This window comes from Bos indicus x Bos taurus, chromosome 2, assembly GCF_003369695.1.
Source record: "Bos indicus x Bos taurus breed Angus x Brahman F1 hybrid chromosome 2, Bos_hybrid_MaternalHap_v2.0, whole genome shotgun sequence".
Lineage (NCBI taxonomy): Eukaryota > Metazoa > Chordata > Mammalia > Artiodactyla > Bovidae > Bos > Bos indicus x Bos taurus.
Genome location: NC_040077.1, coordinates 91,539,838 through 91,554,900, shown reverse-complemented (window position 1 = coordinate 91,554,900; position 15,063 = coordinate 91,539,838). Strand labels below are relative to the sequence as shown.

The window sequence follows — 15,063 nt, the reverse complement described above, 5'->3', positions numbered from 1 at the left end:
TGGTACTACAGCAGTGAGATAAATGAGGAGAGGCCAGTGAGAAAATGAAATTGAGGGAATAGCAGACTTACGTCTCTTTTCTCACACTTTTAGAGCGCATGAGAACAGTGACTGTGTGAATGATGGGCATCTACCATACATATCTTTCAAAACACATGCTGTATTATGCCACCAATTTAACACCTCCACAGTAACAGATTGAAAGTGTTAAGAAAACTGAGATACCTATGAGCTCTCCTATGATTTTCATTACTTAAATAACTTGTTAACTGGGGCCTTTCAATGATTTCTTGGAAAATCTCTGGTTCTTAAGTATTACATTGTCCTCAATGGTATAGTTAAATTGGGACACCCTATATTGGGCTTCCCCACTGCCTCAGATGGTAGAGGATCTGCCTGTAATGCAGGAGATCTAAGTTTGATCCCTGGATAGAGCAGATCCCCTGGAGAAGAGAATGGCAACCCACCCCAGTATTCTTGCCTGGAGAATTCCATGGACAGAGGAGCCTGCTGGGCAAGAATACCCGAGTGGGTGGCCATTCCCTTTACTAGTCTCCCTCAAACTAAACCTTCTATACAAAGATCTTCTATACCTTTATTATGCCACTCAGAATTTCACTCAATAAAATCTCTATTTTGAGAAGCATATATTGACTTATGCAGCCTTAATCCTAAACAAATAAGAAACAAACTGAAACAGAGACTTTTGAGACAGTAAAACTTGCTCCAGGTAACTTAAATTTCTGGCCTGCTTTAGTAAAAATTCAACAGCTTTCCTAAACTGAGTATCTGCCATTAGAGTGACAGAGGATGCCAGAAAATACTTTAGCAGAAACTACAAAGAGTTTATGTGTATTTCTCAAAGTATAACCAAACACCTAAACAAATACAATTAAATGACATACAAGGTTAAAGAGAATACAAGGTATGTAGAGTATTTAGTATTTCCAGTCAACTTAATATTTTTTAACTTTTGGTTTTTTGGATTGATAACATTCCTGATGCTTACAGAAATGTAAATGAAAAGTAATTTAGAGCAAACTACCGCAAATCCTGTTAATTGCACGCCTTCTGAATCTCTCACACCCACGCTTTTCTCCATCGTCACCGTCAGTGCCCTCATCAGCGCAGCACCAGGGCCACCTGAAGATTTTCCAAGCAGGGTGAGTGACATGATTTTTAAAATCCTGCATCTAAACCTGATCTGCTGGGACGATACCGTCAGTCAAGCATCAGTCATAAAAGTTCTCATTTCCTGTTTATCTTTCTCCTCCTGAACAAAACTACAGCGGCGCACTATGCTTACGTACAGGAACACTCTGGGTGCGGAGGGCCGATTCAAATACCAGCATGGTACTGAGAAAGAGAATGGCGCCCCAGAATACCCCAGCTTTTCACAAGTGAGGTGGCTCCCATTCCTTTGCTTTCAACGACAGCTAGGGTAGACTTTAATGAGGTTATCAGATGACACATCATACAAAGCGTAATTTTTAAAGACAGAACATCAACTGGTTTTTGGCAAACAACTCTGAAGGCGTTAAAAGAACTGAGTGACAGTGCTGCATGAAAAACACTTCCATTTGCATCTATTTATTTATGTGGACAACATTTGCAGCACCACTACCTCAGCTGAGGTCCTAATCTCTTGCTTAGAAAGATACCCAAACTGGTCTTTCCAACTCCTATTTTTCTTTCTTTCTAATGCACTCTACACTATTCAGGTATCTTTTTAAAAAATTAAAATATAAGTACATGGGAACTTATCATTAACCTACGTAAGATCTTCCACAATTTTCCTCTACTATCAGATTTTTTAAAAAGAAAAAAATTCCAAACACCCTCATCCTGGTATTCAAGGCCTCCCAATATTAATTATAACTTACTTCCCTCTGGCACGCTTAGCTCACCCACGCCCTCCTTGCAGTTCACCAGGGCCCCAGGCACAGGACATTACTCGCCATGCCCTTTCAACTCAGAGGATTCTCTCTGACTGGATGGCCGTCCTCTCTCTCTCCTCTGCCTGAGAAACTCGCATTCAGCGCTCAGAGCACATCACGTGTGCCATGTTCACTGAGGAGCGTTCTGGACTCAGAATGAGACGCACTATTCATTCTTGGACAATCATTAATGGAGCATCCATTCTGATTTTTACAGATACAAAGATGAATAAGAGAAGGGACCATCACAAGTCTTGTGAGGACAGAAATGCTATCTGATAAATTATCATACACTGCTTATGCTTCTGCCAAGAAGTTCTGTCACTGAGCTGGAGGAACACATGAACAGATGACTTGATAGAGGAAAAGAAGTAAAATGGGCACTGACAAATAAGTCATTTTGTCACAAATAATTTAACACCAGTAGAAATCAAGCCAAGACTTGATCCCAGGTCTGTCAGAGTTCAAGCTTAAGACAATGTTAAGAATGGGCTCAGGAGTTATGCTGTCAAGTTTAGATCCCAGCTATACCACTTACCATTTTACAGAACATATTTCACTTTCCTAAGCTGCTTTTTACTCAGCTATATAATGGATGTTATAATAATGCTAATACCTCAAAGCACTGTTACATTAAATGAGGCAATGCACATATAATGTGTAGCCCAGGGCCTTGTACAGAGTAAACATTCTATATAAATGTTAGCCCTTTTAATTATTACTAGTAACTATTGTGATATACTATCTCTTAACACATTTTGTTATATAACATTATAAATTATTCTGAACCTCAGTTTTCTAGTTTGCAAAATGGGGAGACTAACTGTCTCATATGTAATAAGTCTTGCATTACCCCAGGCACACAATAAATACAAGAAAATGTATTTTCTCTACCCATGTTCAACCAAGATACTTATATATACAAGTTATCTCCACTTAGGATAAATCCATGCAGTGGTGCTCAACCTTGAAATTATCTGAAGAACTTTAAAAAATTCGGATGCCTGGGTACCCTATCCACAGACTGATTTAATAGGTCTGGAAGTACAGACACATTAAACACTCCTGAGGTGACCCTAAATGCAGGCACAGGTGAGAGCCAGGGCTAAGTCTATGAACTTAGCTAAGTTAGCAAAGTCTATGAATCTAAGTCTAAGATAGCAAAACAAGACATCAGGCAACAGCCTTAACATGCATGCACACTCAAAGAGCAGTCAATCATAAGCTGAACACAGCTGGTTATTTTTGTTTTGCCAGAAAGAGGAAGGAAGAGCTTATCTGATTTTTACATTTTAAAAGATTTGAGCTTAACAAAGATAAACTTTGAAAAATATGAGGCATTTTCTTTTAAAGAGTTATTTGGACTGAAAATAAACTTACTTTCCTCTCTTACAGGTCTCCCCAGATTTCTGCATATTCACTGAGGAGTAGATTTTTTAACAAGCATATCTTTTCATTATGCTTTCCTCTTAAGGAATCACTGAGCTGGTTTTTCAGAACTGAAAACTGTCATCCCGTTGTCCAGGACAATATTTAAGTCAGCTAACAAGTTTGCAGAGCCTGTCAGTGTCCAAGGCCACACCCTAAGAGAGTACCTTGGGCGCTTCTTTTCTTAGAAGCAGCTTTATTAAGATGCAATTTAGACACAAAACACAATCAGTTAAGTGTAAAATTCAGTGAGTTTTGATACATGTATGTACCCAGACACGTGACAAATGAACAGCTCCCACCACAACCATCACACTGGACAATGGTTGTTAGCCGAAAGTCTCCTTGTGCCCCTGTGCAAATTCCCTCACCTGCCAGGATGTGTGTGTGCTACGTCACTTCAGTCGTGTCTGACTCTCTGCGACCCCATGGAGCCCACCAGGCTCCTCTGTCCATGGGATTCTCCAGGCAAGAATACTGGAGTGGGTTACTATGCACTCCTCCAGGGGATCTTCCTGACCCAAGGGTTGAACCCACGTCTCTTAAGTTTCCTGCACTGGCAGGGGAGTTCTTCATCACCAACGCCACTTGGGAAGCCCAAACCCTCATCTTCTGGATTTCATTTAGAAAGAATCATAAAGCCTGAATCTTCTGTGCCTTGATTCTTTCTTTTTCATAAAGCTTGAGATCCATTTAGACTGCTGCGTGTGCTAATTGCTCAGCTGTGTTCAACTCTCTGAAACCGATGAGCCATTGCCACTAGACTCCTCTGTCCGTGGTATTTTCCAGGCAGTACTGGAGTAGGTAGCCATTCTCTTCACCCAGGTATCTTCCTGACCCAGGGATCGAACCCACGTCACTTAAGTCTCCTGCATTGGTAGGTGGGTTCTTTACCATCAGAGCCAGGAAGAACCAGTAGCTTAATCCTTTCCACTGCTGAACAGTATTCCATTGAATGGATGGATGACCCACAGTTAGCTTATCCATTCACCAGCTGGAAGACACTTGGGTTGTTTCCAGTCTTGGCTATGATGAAAAAGCAGCTATGAACATTTGAGTTTAAGTACTTGTGTGACTATACACCTTCATTCCTCATAAATAAACGTGTAGGAAGGGACTGCCAGATCAGCTGGTAGGTGTATATCTAACTTCATAAGACGCTGCCAACAGTTTTCTAAAGTGGCTGAAATGTTGCATACTTACCAGCAATGTACACTGTACCACCTCCTGTTTCACCACATTTCTCCAACACTTGGCATCACGTTTTTAACTGCAGCCATTCCAGACGGTGTGTTCTGGTGTAGTTTGGTTCACTGTAACTTTAATTTGCATTTCCCTAATAACTAATGTTGAACATCTTCTCATGTACAATTCATGTATATTTTCTGATGAAATATTTTCAAACTGTTTTTTCTACAAGTTGTCTCCTGAGATATTTTGTAAATATTCTTCTCAGTCTATATGGCTGGCCTTGTCATATAACATCATTCTTAATAGCAGAGTTAAAAAATAAAAATTTAATTGAATAAAATTCAATTTATTGACTTTTTTCTTTTAAGCTTCATGGTTTTTAATGTGCTCTCTACAAAAAAATTTTCCTAACCCCAGAACACACAGATTTTCTTCTCTGTTTTCCTCTAAAAGTTTTATAGTTTTATGTTCCAGCCTAAATAAATTCCGAATTAATTTTTGTGTATGGTGAGGTAATAAGGGTTGAAGTTCATGTTTTACAGATACACATCCAGTTGTTAAAAGCAATATATCTTTTCCCCATTGAATTATCTTGCACTTTCATCAAAAATACGTGTGGATCTTTTTCTGGATTCTATTTTCTATTCCACTGTTTTTTATTTCTATACCAATACCACACTGTCCTGATTACTGTAGCTTTACACTAGAACTCTGAAATCAGGTAGTTTAAATCCTTCAACATTAGTCTTCTTTTTCAAAACTGTTTTTCTACAAGAATGACTGCTAGAATTTTTACTGGGGTTGCATTCACTTTATACATTAATTTGGCAAAACAGTCTCTTCACAATAATGGTTAAAGAACCTTTATTTCAATTTAAGGCTTTTATTTATCTTCAGTTTTATAGTTTTCATCATACAGGTCTTGCATATATTTTACCAAATTTATCCCTCAGTATTTCATATTTTTTATGTTATTACAGAAGGTATTATTTTGTAAATTTCTATCTGTTTGTTGCTAGTATATAAAAATGCAACTAATTTTGCAAATCGACTTTGTAGTCTGCCATCTTGCTAAGTTCACTTTTTAGTTCTATGAGCTTTTTTGTAGATTCCTTCCTTAGGATTTTCTACATAAAAGATAATATCTTCTGTGAATAAATATTATTTGATATTGTTTCATGTATCTGTTGCTGGTTTTTTTTTCTCTGTGCCTTGTTTTGATAGTTTCTACTGTCATATTGTCAAGGTTGCTGACCTTTTCTTCTAAGTGTCACTTCAGATATAGTATATTTCATCTCCAGAAATTCTATATGGGTTTCTCTTTCTTTTAAAAAAAAAAATATATATATATTCTACTTTTCTCTCATGTTGTTTCCTTTTCCTTTTTGGATATATGTGGTATTTATAAACTATACCCATGTCTGGTAATTCTAACATCTTGTCACTTCTAGGTCTTCCCTGTTGGCTGGCTTTCCTTTTACGTATGAGTTCTATTTCCTGTCTTTTTACATGTCTTGTAATTCTTGACTGGATGCTGGTCACTATGAATCTTACTGTCTGGTGCACTGGTTTGTTAAGTCCTTTCAACAGCGCTGGGTTTTGTCCTGGAGCTCAGTTAAGTTACTTGAAATCAGTTTGGATCTTTTCAAAGTTTGCATTTAAACTTTTGTTAGGGCAGTAGGGCAACCTAGACAGTCTAGTGCTAATTTGACCCCACAAATCAGGGGACACAATTTTGAGGCCTCTTCTCAATGCCTTGTGTATTACAAGGTCTTTCTACTCTTGCTGGTTTGGGAGCATGAACTGTTCCCAGGCCCGTTATTTCCAAGACTTCTTCTGCCTATTCCTTTCTGATTGCTCTTTCTCCGATCTTAGGTAGTTTCTTCACATACATGTACAGATCGGTACTCTGTCAAAGGATTCGAGGAGACTCCCCTGCAGCTATCCCCGAGCTCTGTCCTTTGTCTTTGTGTAGTTACCTATACTCCGTGGCCTCCCCAAACTCTGATCTCTCTCTTCTCTCCTCAGTGAGACGTCCAGGCTTATTGGGGTTCCACCTCCTTGCATCGTGGCCTGGAAACTACTGCTAGTTAGCAAAGTTAGGACAATCAAAGGCTCACACCATGTTTGAGTTCCTTCTTTCTGGGATCACAGTCCACCAATATTTGTTATCCAATGCCTGAAAACTATTATCTTTTATATTTTTTCCTGGATTCATTCTCAATTGTTTTTAGGAGGAAGGGTAAATCTGATTACTGTTGCTCCATCTCAGCCAGAAGTGGAAATCCACTACTTGTTAATCCAAGCTCCCAGGTGATTCTAATGTGCAGTCAGTTTTGAAACCCACTACGCTAGTGACTTTAATTTCCTTACCAGAAAATTTCTGAGACAGCACACGTTTTTCCTGAGCTGACCAGTCGTGATGACACCTGGAAGCCTCTGTCCCCAAACTGCCATATGATGGTTAGCTGATACATTCAGAGAACTTTTTATCCAAAGAAATGCCAAACAACTACTTTACAAGAAACTGAGAAACCATTATTCTCTGGAATAAGGTTTTGTATGGACATACTTCTGATATAAGAAACCACAAAAGAATGCTTTAAAGCATGGGAGCAGGAATAAAACAATTTGAAAAAAATCAGTCTCTTCCTTAGTCATTCCAGAAAAACCCTATCTTTTAAAAATTTTTGCCTTACAGAAACCATTCATAAAAAGCACGTTCAACAGGAAAAATTATATAATCATCAACCAAAAAATCAGTCACAGAAATTTTACTAGTGTGACCTTCAATACACTGAACCTTGTAAATGAAATTAATTAAAATACACAGGCTCCTATATGTACATAGAGGTTTCTTCCCATCGTTCCAGACATTCCTCTGAAACTTACCCTTTTCCAGGTAAGACCTTGGGGCCCACGGTGGGTCCTCTTCAGCATAAGGATCACTATACTCAACCACGGCTGCCTCTTCCTCTTCGTAATCTTCTGGAGGAGGCGGCGGTGGCGGGGATTCATCAAAGACTGGCTCTTCCACAGGTGGCGGTGGAGGTGGTGCATCTGAAACTAAGAATGTATCAAGCTGGTACCAAAACTACACATTGTGCAAAGCTCACTGTTTCCTATCCAAGCGCATATGTTCATGGAATATAAACCTAGACCTGAAAATAATAATCTTTAAAAAAAAAAATGAGTAGGCAAGAGAAGTGTCCCCACAACTACACTGTGTCAAATCTCCAAGTTGGACTTCCTCCTCCCTTTGGGTCAGTGCTGATGGATGGTGAACAAAGAATAGCCAAAATGATGATGATCATTAACTAAGCTTCTGGACTCTGTTTATGCTAATACATAATCCATTCTTTCAAAGAAAGATCAGTACAATACAGTTTGGCTTTACATTATATCCGAGGAGGCGTGGTTACCAGAAATATTAGTAATTTAGATATTTTAACCATATTCCCTTTATAACAAATTATAATGAGTCCAGTGAACAAATTTTAATAATCTGCCACATTCCTCTCAATGAATTTCCTTAAAATATATATATATATTTTTTACCAAATTAGTGGGGTGGAAATCACAAATGTCTCTGGGTAACCTCATCTGAGAAGATATTTGTGTCTGTTTCATTTTATTTTTATATGTACAGAATTTCAAGTAATTCAGACTAACTTATGACCCAGTGATTTAAAATATTTGAGTTGTGTTCTTAGAGAAATTTGCTTCCATAGTTCAGGTATCAGAATGCAGTAATGTCTAAAAGATCATCTCCAAACTCTGGGAACTCAAGCCTTTCAAAATGCTGAGTACATATTTGAGCTTAGCTTAACAAAATAACCCAAATGAAGCTGCATTTATTCATCAGCGGTTCAATTTTAATGAACAGTATTAATGCTTATTTATGAAATAACAGTACTATTTCCATGAAATTCTCTGAGCAATCGTCTTTATTTTCTCTCTTTTATCTAAGCTGAGGGATCGAATTAAATGGATTTTAAGTCAAATGGATTTTAAAATATGAAGATCAGCCATACCCACATCATACTCTGTTGTGTTCCAGTATTCTTCCAATCTGCAGTGCCACTCTGAACTCATGACCTGTCTACATTATGAATCTCAAAACTTTCTTTACTCAGTAAAAATAATCATTTTAGTTCTAATGGGATTTTTAGTAAATAAAAAATATAGATACATGATTTTTGCATATACTTTATGGACAAATTACATGTGGTTATGGTAAGAATCAATAATATATCCTAGTTGCATTTATAAGGTAAGGTGATTAAACAAATGCACAGAAACAAGGATCCAAAGAACTTTGCCTTTCAAAACAATCACCTTGAGAAATTATACCAGAAAATTACTCAAAGATGCTGCCACTGCTCCTTTTTTCTTAAAACTGCCTCAGAGTCAGTGTAATAAAACTAACATAAGCTACTATCTTTTAGTTAAAATATTCCAATTACTCAGCACTTCATAATACATTATTCATTTAATCTTTATTTTAATCTTTACCTTGGGAGATGGTGTTTTTAATCTTCATTTTATAGATGTGGAATCTGGCTTTCCAAGATTAAGTAAGTACTCCTACAGTAAGTGGAAGAGCAGGAATTTGAACTCCAATGCCTCTTATCTTAAAAGCTACACTATGATGAGATGAGATCAATTCAATAACTTTAAAGTCATGTTTCATTATTCATTCAGAAACATCAACTGTAAGCCTACTATGGCCAGCTATTATGCTCAGCACTGAGAATGCAGCAGTGAGCAAAAGTCATGGAGACATGGACAACCAATCTTCCATTTACAGTTAAGTGCAGTCAGTGCTTCAGGTCATCATGGGAAACAGCAATAGACCACATCTCTTACGTGGGTCAGGAAAGGCTTCCTGGAACCTGAAGGATGAGGAAAAGTTAATGGCCCAAGGTGGGGGTAGATATTTCATGTCAGATGTAACAGAAACAAAGGTAAGAAAGTAGGAACCCTTCAAAAGAGCTGATCAAAGTTCAGTAGAAAAAGGCCTGAGGAAGCTGAAGAGGACTAAGCAGAAAGGGCCTTTATAACAGTCTGACCTGTCTCCAAAGAGCAATGGGAGCCAGAGATAGGTTTAAGAACAAGATTATAGCTATACTACTTAGCCCAGTATAGCTGGTTCCAAATAATTCCAGGCTTCTTCCAAACATCAAACTTAATATAAATATCTGCTACCAGAGAGTATCTTCAAAATAATGTACTTGAAAGCTATAAAGGTAATTCCAAAAGATAGGTACATATCTTTCCAAGGTGAATGTTTTGAAGAAGACAACATTCATTTGAATGTCTAAGTCCTGCTCTGTCTATAAAATCAGTCAGGGCTCACCTTATATACAGAGTTTCTTGTTTGTATACATTTTGTAGGTGAGAAAATGTATACAACTATGGAAAGAAATGAGAAAAGATCATCCTAAAAGGTATTCACACTGTGGGAAGTATTGGAGGTGCTCATGGGTACCATCCAATAAACAGAAGTAAAACAGACTATTTTCAGAAATTAGCAAACAGAGATGCAAAGGTACCCGAAAGAGAACTGAGCCCTCAGGCCAGTATGACTGGATTATAACCAGTTAAAATACAAGAAAGAAATGTATCGATAAAAAGGGGGCATTTATTTCGCTGTGGAAGCACACACACAAAAAAGCAACTAAAAGTGTCTGCTACGTGTCAGATGCTTTTCTAAACGCCAGTGAAGAAAACAAGCAAAAATCCCTGCTCTCATAGAGCTTCCATTCTAGCACTGGCGATGCTCGTTTCCAAAGCAGCAGGAGTCTTAAGGAACAGAATGCCAGTATTTCTGCCCCACTGGTGAGGCCATCCCTGTTATGAGATGTAGGCACTGGGCTACATCAGCCTGATGACATTATCTCTTTTATGAGTGTGATTCCCCTAGTTCAGATTTCACACCCATCGTGCAACCTTTTGATTGTGCCATGCCTCCTATATAGACTGCTCACAAGAAGAGAACTCACCTATCATACAGACTATGTTCACTGGTCCCTGTAACAACAATTCCTCACTAAACGCTGATACAGGTCTCCTGCTTTGTAGATATCAGTCTCCTGAGCTTCCATTTTAATGCTTCCCTAGAAGAAAACTCAACCTATCAATAAAATTAGTTATCTGTTCCTGCATCGCTCAGCACCGGACCACAGGCCAACTTAAATACACTGCCAATCTATGCGGCATCTTAGGAGACAGACTGACAATTTGGTTCTCTGGGACCCGCCATGGCATGGTTCATCTTTACACCTGGAATCACAGGACTGGAGAAAGATTCTCAGGCCAGCCACAAAACCCTAAAACTCCAGTGACAGCCCAAGCATCTGAGCAATCCAGAGAGAAAAAGGTGGGCTGCCTGGTAACTAAGAGCATCTCCTCAATTAGATGTGATTTCTCTTTTTACACGTGCCTTATTTTACGTTTGTCTTATCTTCACTAGCAGACTTTAAGCTGTTTGAAAGTAGAGAATTTCATCTTCGTTATTTTATCATCCACACTAGTGGCTCATACAGTGAGTGACTTGTTCATAATAATCAAATATCTGACATACTGGTGAATGAAGGACTATTCAGCCAATCATATATAAATGACATTTTACACCTATAATCTGATCTACAGCATAAAGAAGACATAAACTTACTATTTTCTTGGACTCTGGCCACAAATCCCATTAAAGGTAACTGAGGAGTTACCTGTAGGATGGAGGGAGGAGGAGGAGCAAGAGATACTGCAAAAACAAAAAAGGTGTGGAGGATAAGGGGTAAGGGCAAGTCACATTAAAAGGAAAGGATAACACAATAAAACAAACATACACGGGGGAACCACTTGATCAGCATTTTACAAGCAGTCTTAAGGCGCTCTTTTGAGGGATAAGTCATTAACACAAAACAAAGCGTTAGGGAAGTTTTAAAAGCTTACAACAGGAAGCATTTATATATACCCATCTATTCTAAGATACAGTGGCAAATTGTCTTTTCATACAATAGCATGTCTTTTCAAAAAAAGAATTTCTTCAGATTACCATGAGTAGTTTCGTTTTCCAAATTTTACCTTGGAAGTTACGAGTTTAAATGTGCATCAATACAAGGGAAAAAAGACCATTACATGCCAGCCTCCTAATTTCATACTTTTCATTACTTCATTAAACAGGAAAAATTAATTGGTAATTAAACAAATATTTACTTACTTCCCAAAGGGGCAAGCACTCTGCTAAGAGACCAATATCAAAGCCATTCTCTGTGAGTCAGGGTTGTATCTTTACAGTTTCTCATAGTCCCAATTCATACCACCTATTTCAGGGACATTTTCACCGTGACCCTACAGAAAAATGCTCGCCTCATTCAAATCATTCCTTTCCCCACAAAGTTGTCTTTCCCTCTTAAACACCTGGTAAGCATCTAGCACTCGTGAGTCTTCAACAAACATTTAATATAGGTAAACACACACATAAGCCAGGTACATGTCAAATAACTTCCGAAGATTAACTCTACAATTATGGTTTCCTTCAGATTGGGTAAACAGTATGATGTGCATTTTCTTATAAAGAGAGAACACCTTTATGAGCTTCAAATCACAGGTAAGACTAACAAAACTAAAAAGATAAATAAGACACTGTGCTCAAAAAAATCACATTCTAGTTGGGAATGGAAGGTAAAATAACAGCCCCGACCCAACAATACTTGCAGCAATTCCCTGCAGGTGGTGGTGGAGGTCGAATGGCGGTGGTGATGTGGTGTTACGGTGGGCGGGAAGCGGGCCAGGTTTGGGAGGGATGAGAGCTACAGAGAAATAACCTCTGAGCAGGCACCGGAAGAAAGGGAGCTCAGCAAGCAGACAAGGCTGAGAAAGGCAAGCTGAGAGCCAAGTGAGGGGCAAAGGCTCTGAGGTATAAAGCAGCATGACCAGTTTACAAACCATACGTATTTCCATATGGCTGGCATAAGATGCCTGAGAGAGAAACTACAAAACTAGAAAGACGAACAGGTGGATATGGAACAGGGAGGAATCTTAAATGGTAGGTGCAAGAGTGCTTAGTGGAAACAGCTTGGGACTTCAAAGTCACCGAGCGGGTCTTCTCTGGCAGTCCAGGGGTGAGGGCTGAGCTTCTGCTGCAGAGTACAGGTTATCAGGTTATCGGGGAACTAAATCCCACAACCTGGGTGGCGCTAGTGGGAAAGAACCTGCCTGCCAATGCAGTAGAGATCCAGGTTCCATCCCTGGGTTGGGAAGATCCCCTGGAAAAGGAAATGGCAACCCACTCTAGTAAGTATTCTCGCCTGGAAAATACCATGGACAGAGGAGCCTGGTGGGCTACAGCACATGGGGTCACGAAGAGCCAGACATGACTGAGCAATTTAGCATGCGCAACACACAAGATCCCACATGCCTCAAGGTGCAGCCAAAAAAATAAAGTCCCCTAACATCAGAAACCTGATTTGCTATTTCCTTGCTATTGGAGCAGCAAGTTAACTTTTTCAAATTTAAACCATAAATGTGAAATGAAAGATATAATGCAACCTACTTTACAGTGTAACTACAAAGATTAAAAAGAAAAAAAGTGTATATAGGAAGTCTAACTCAGGGCCTGGCACACAAAAATCAAGGTAATAGAAGCAGAAAGAAAAAGAACTTAGTGTGGACAAAAAGAGTATTTGGTAACTAAGGATTTAGGTACCACATGAAGGAAACAGCTGAAGATATTCTTAGATTTTTTTTCCTTCCTAACTATGAAGGTAGAGGTGCCATTAACCACATTAATGTTGGTGAGTAGTACAGGGAATGAAATAGGCTGGAATGGCACCCCACTCCAGTACTCTTGCCTGGAAAGTCCCATGGATGGAGGAGCCTGGTAGGCTGCAGTCCATGGGGTCGCTAAGAGTCGGACACGACTGAGCGACTTCCCTTTCACTTTTCACTTTCATTCATTGGAGAAGGAAATGGCAACCCACTCCAGTGTTCTTGCCTGGAGGATCCCAGGGACGGGGGAGCCTGGTGGGCTTCTGTCTCTGGGGTTGCACAGAGTCGGACACGACTGAAGTGACTTAGCAGCAACAGGGAATGAAAAGTCAGGAAGAAATAATGGTATGATAAATAAGATGTATGAAAGTAACTTAAGCATAAACATAGGAAGCAACTGGAAAGTCTGGGTTGAATTTGTAGAAACCATCAAGAGGTGCAAAGGTGGTAGCAGTTAGGAGAGGGAACAGCTGTGCCGTGGGCAACTGCAGGGGACACTGTACACACACTGTCCGGACAAGACCTGCCCATGTGACTCTGAAGACGACCCCAGATTCAAGGGACAGAGTCACATAACCCTAGAAATCGGCAACTTTCTTTAAAAGATACCTTTTGGATATGTTTTTTATACTTCTTGGCAGCAAACCCTTAAGTTGGGTGTCTGTCTCCCACTCTGAGAGGCCTAGAACAATTGCTGGTATGTTCACAATACTGTGTCCAAACGGGGTAGGAAGACAATGAGCGGAGAGGTAGCAGAGACAAAGCAGGTAGAACTGAGAAGCAGCAGCAGAGGATGACTGCACTAGGAAAAGCGCATATGTTCATTTCAAGTGAGATGAAATTCTCCTCTGGTCTGTTAGCACCAATGCCACCCCACCTGTAACGGAAAAGTAGGAAATTTCCCACTTCAGCCTTTACCATTAAAAAAAAAAAGAAAAAAGAAAACAACCTAGTATTGCGCTAAAAAAGAATGATTAGACACCTTAGAACAGACTTTTTGTATGCAGATTTTTTTTTTTAATGAATTTTTTCTTTTCTTTTCTAGTTCTGAAAGTGAAAACCTGAAACTACAGTGGTCTTTTTAGGGACGTCCAACAACAGCAGCCCAGGTAAAAACTGATCCCAGATCTTCCTTAAATGGAATTACTTTACAACAAAACAAGTTAGGTTTTTTCAAAGCCAGTCTAAGACATGTTAAAAAAATTCAGTTTCAAATGGAGCTTATAAATGTTGCCCCAAATTCTATTTTTGCCCGAGGCAAACTTTTTTACATGATGATCCAAATTAACTTAGTTACCATAGCATTTTCTTTCTGGTCAGCAAGATTTCATCAGAAAACCTGTGAACCAGAAGATTCTACTTTAGACTAGATTTATCTTCCTTAAAGTTGAATTGAAAATGAACTATTTTAGGTGAATTTAAGCAGGATTTTGATGTGAACAACTGTTTGCAATATTCAGTTCTATGCCAAGTAGCTCATGAACAGGCAAGAGCAGAAAGCAACTATCAATTTGTTTCCATTCTCTCTGGTTGATTCCTCACACAACAACCCTTTCCCTATAATCATCAAAAGATCTCCACACTTAGATTCTGTAATATTATGTTCACATCACACAACAATGAAGTTAATGTGAAGAGAAAGGCTCAAGAAGACACTGGAGTTTATAGAGAGATCTTAAGTAGAACAGCTATAAAAACTATAGCTTATGTGCACTCAGCAACATGTAGATATAAA

At 39.0% G+C, this 15,063-nt stretch overlaps 1 protein-coding gene across 10 annotated transcripts in view; it reads right to left on the bottom strand.

The window, feature by feature from the left end:
- Positions 1–15,063, bottom strand: part of ABI2 (abl interactor 2) — a 104,365-nt gene that overhangs the window by 7,760 nt on the left and 81,542 nt on the right. For 5 of the 10 annotated variants that reach the window (XM_027564999.1, XM_027564983.1, XM_027564946.1 and 2 more), the window contains 2 exons: positions 11,233–11,319; positions 7,449–7,622 (listed from right to left, as the gene is read on the bottom strand). In XM_027564999.1, the coding sequence (XP_027420800.1) occupies positions 7,449–7,622; positions 11,233–11,319 (261 nt within the window). The remainder of the gene's footprint in view (positions 1–7,448; positions 7,623–11,232; positions 11,320–15,063) is intronic. The other 5 variants (XM_027565005.1, XM_027565013.1, XM_027564964.1 and 2 more) reach the window with 1 other exon arrangement.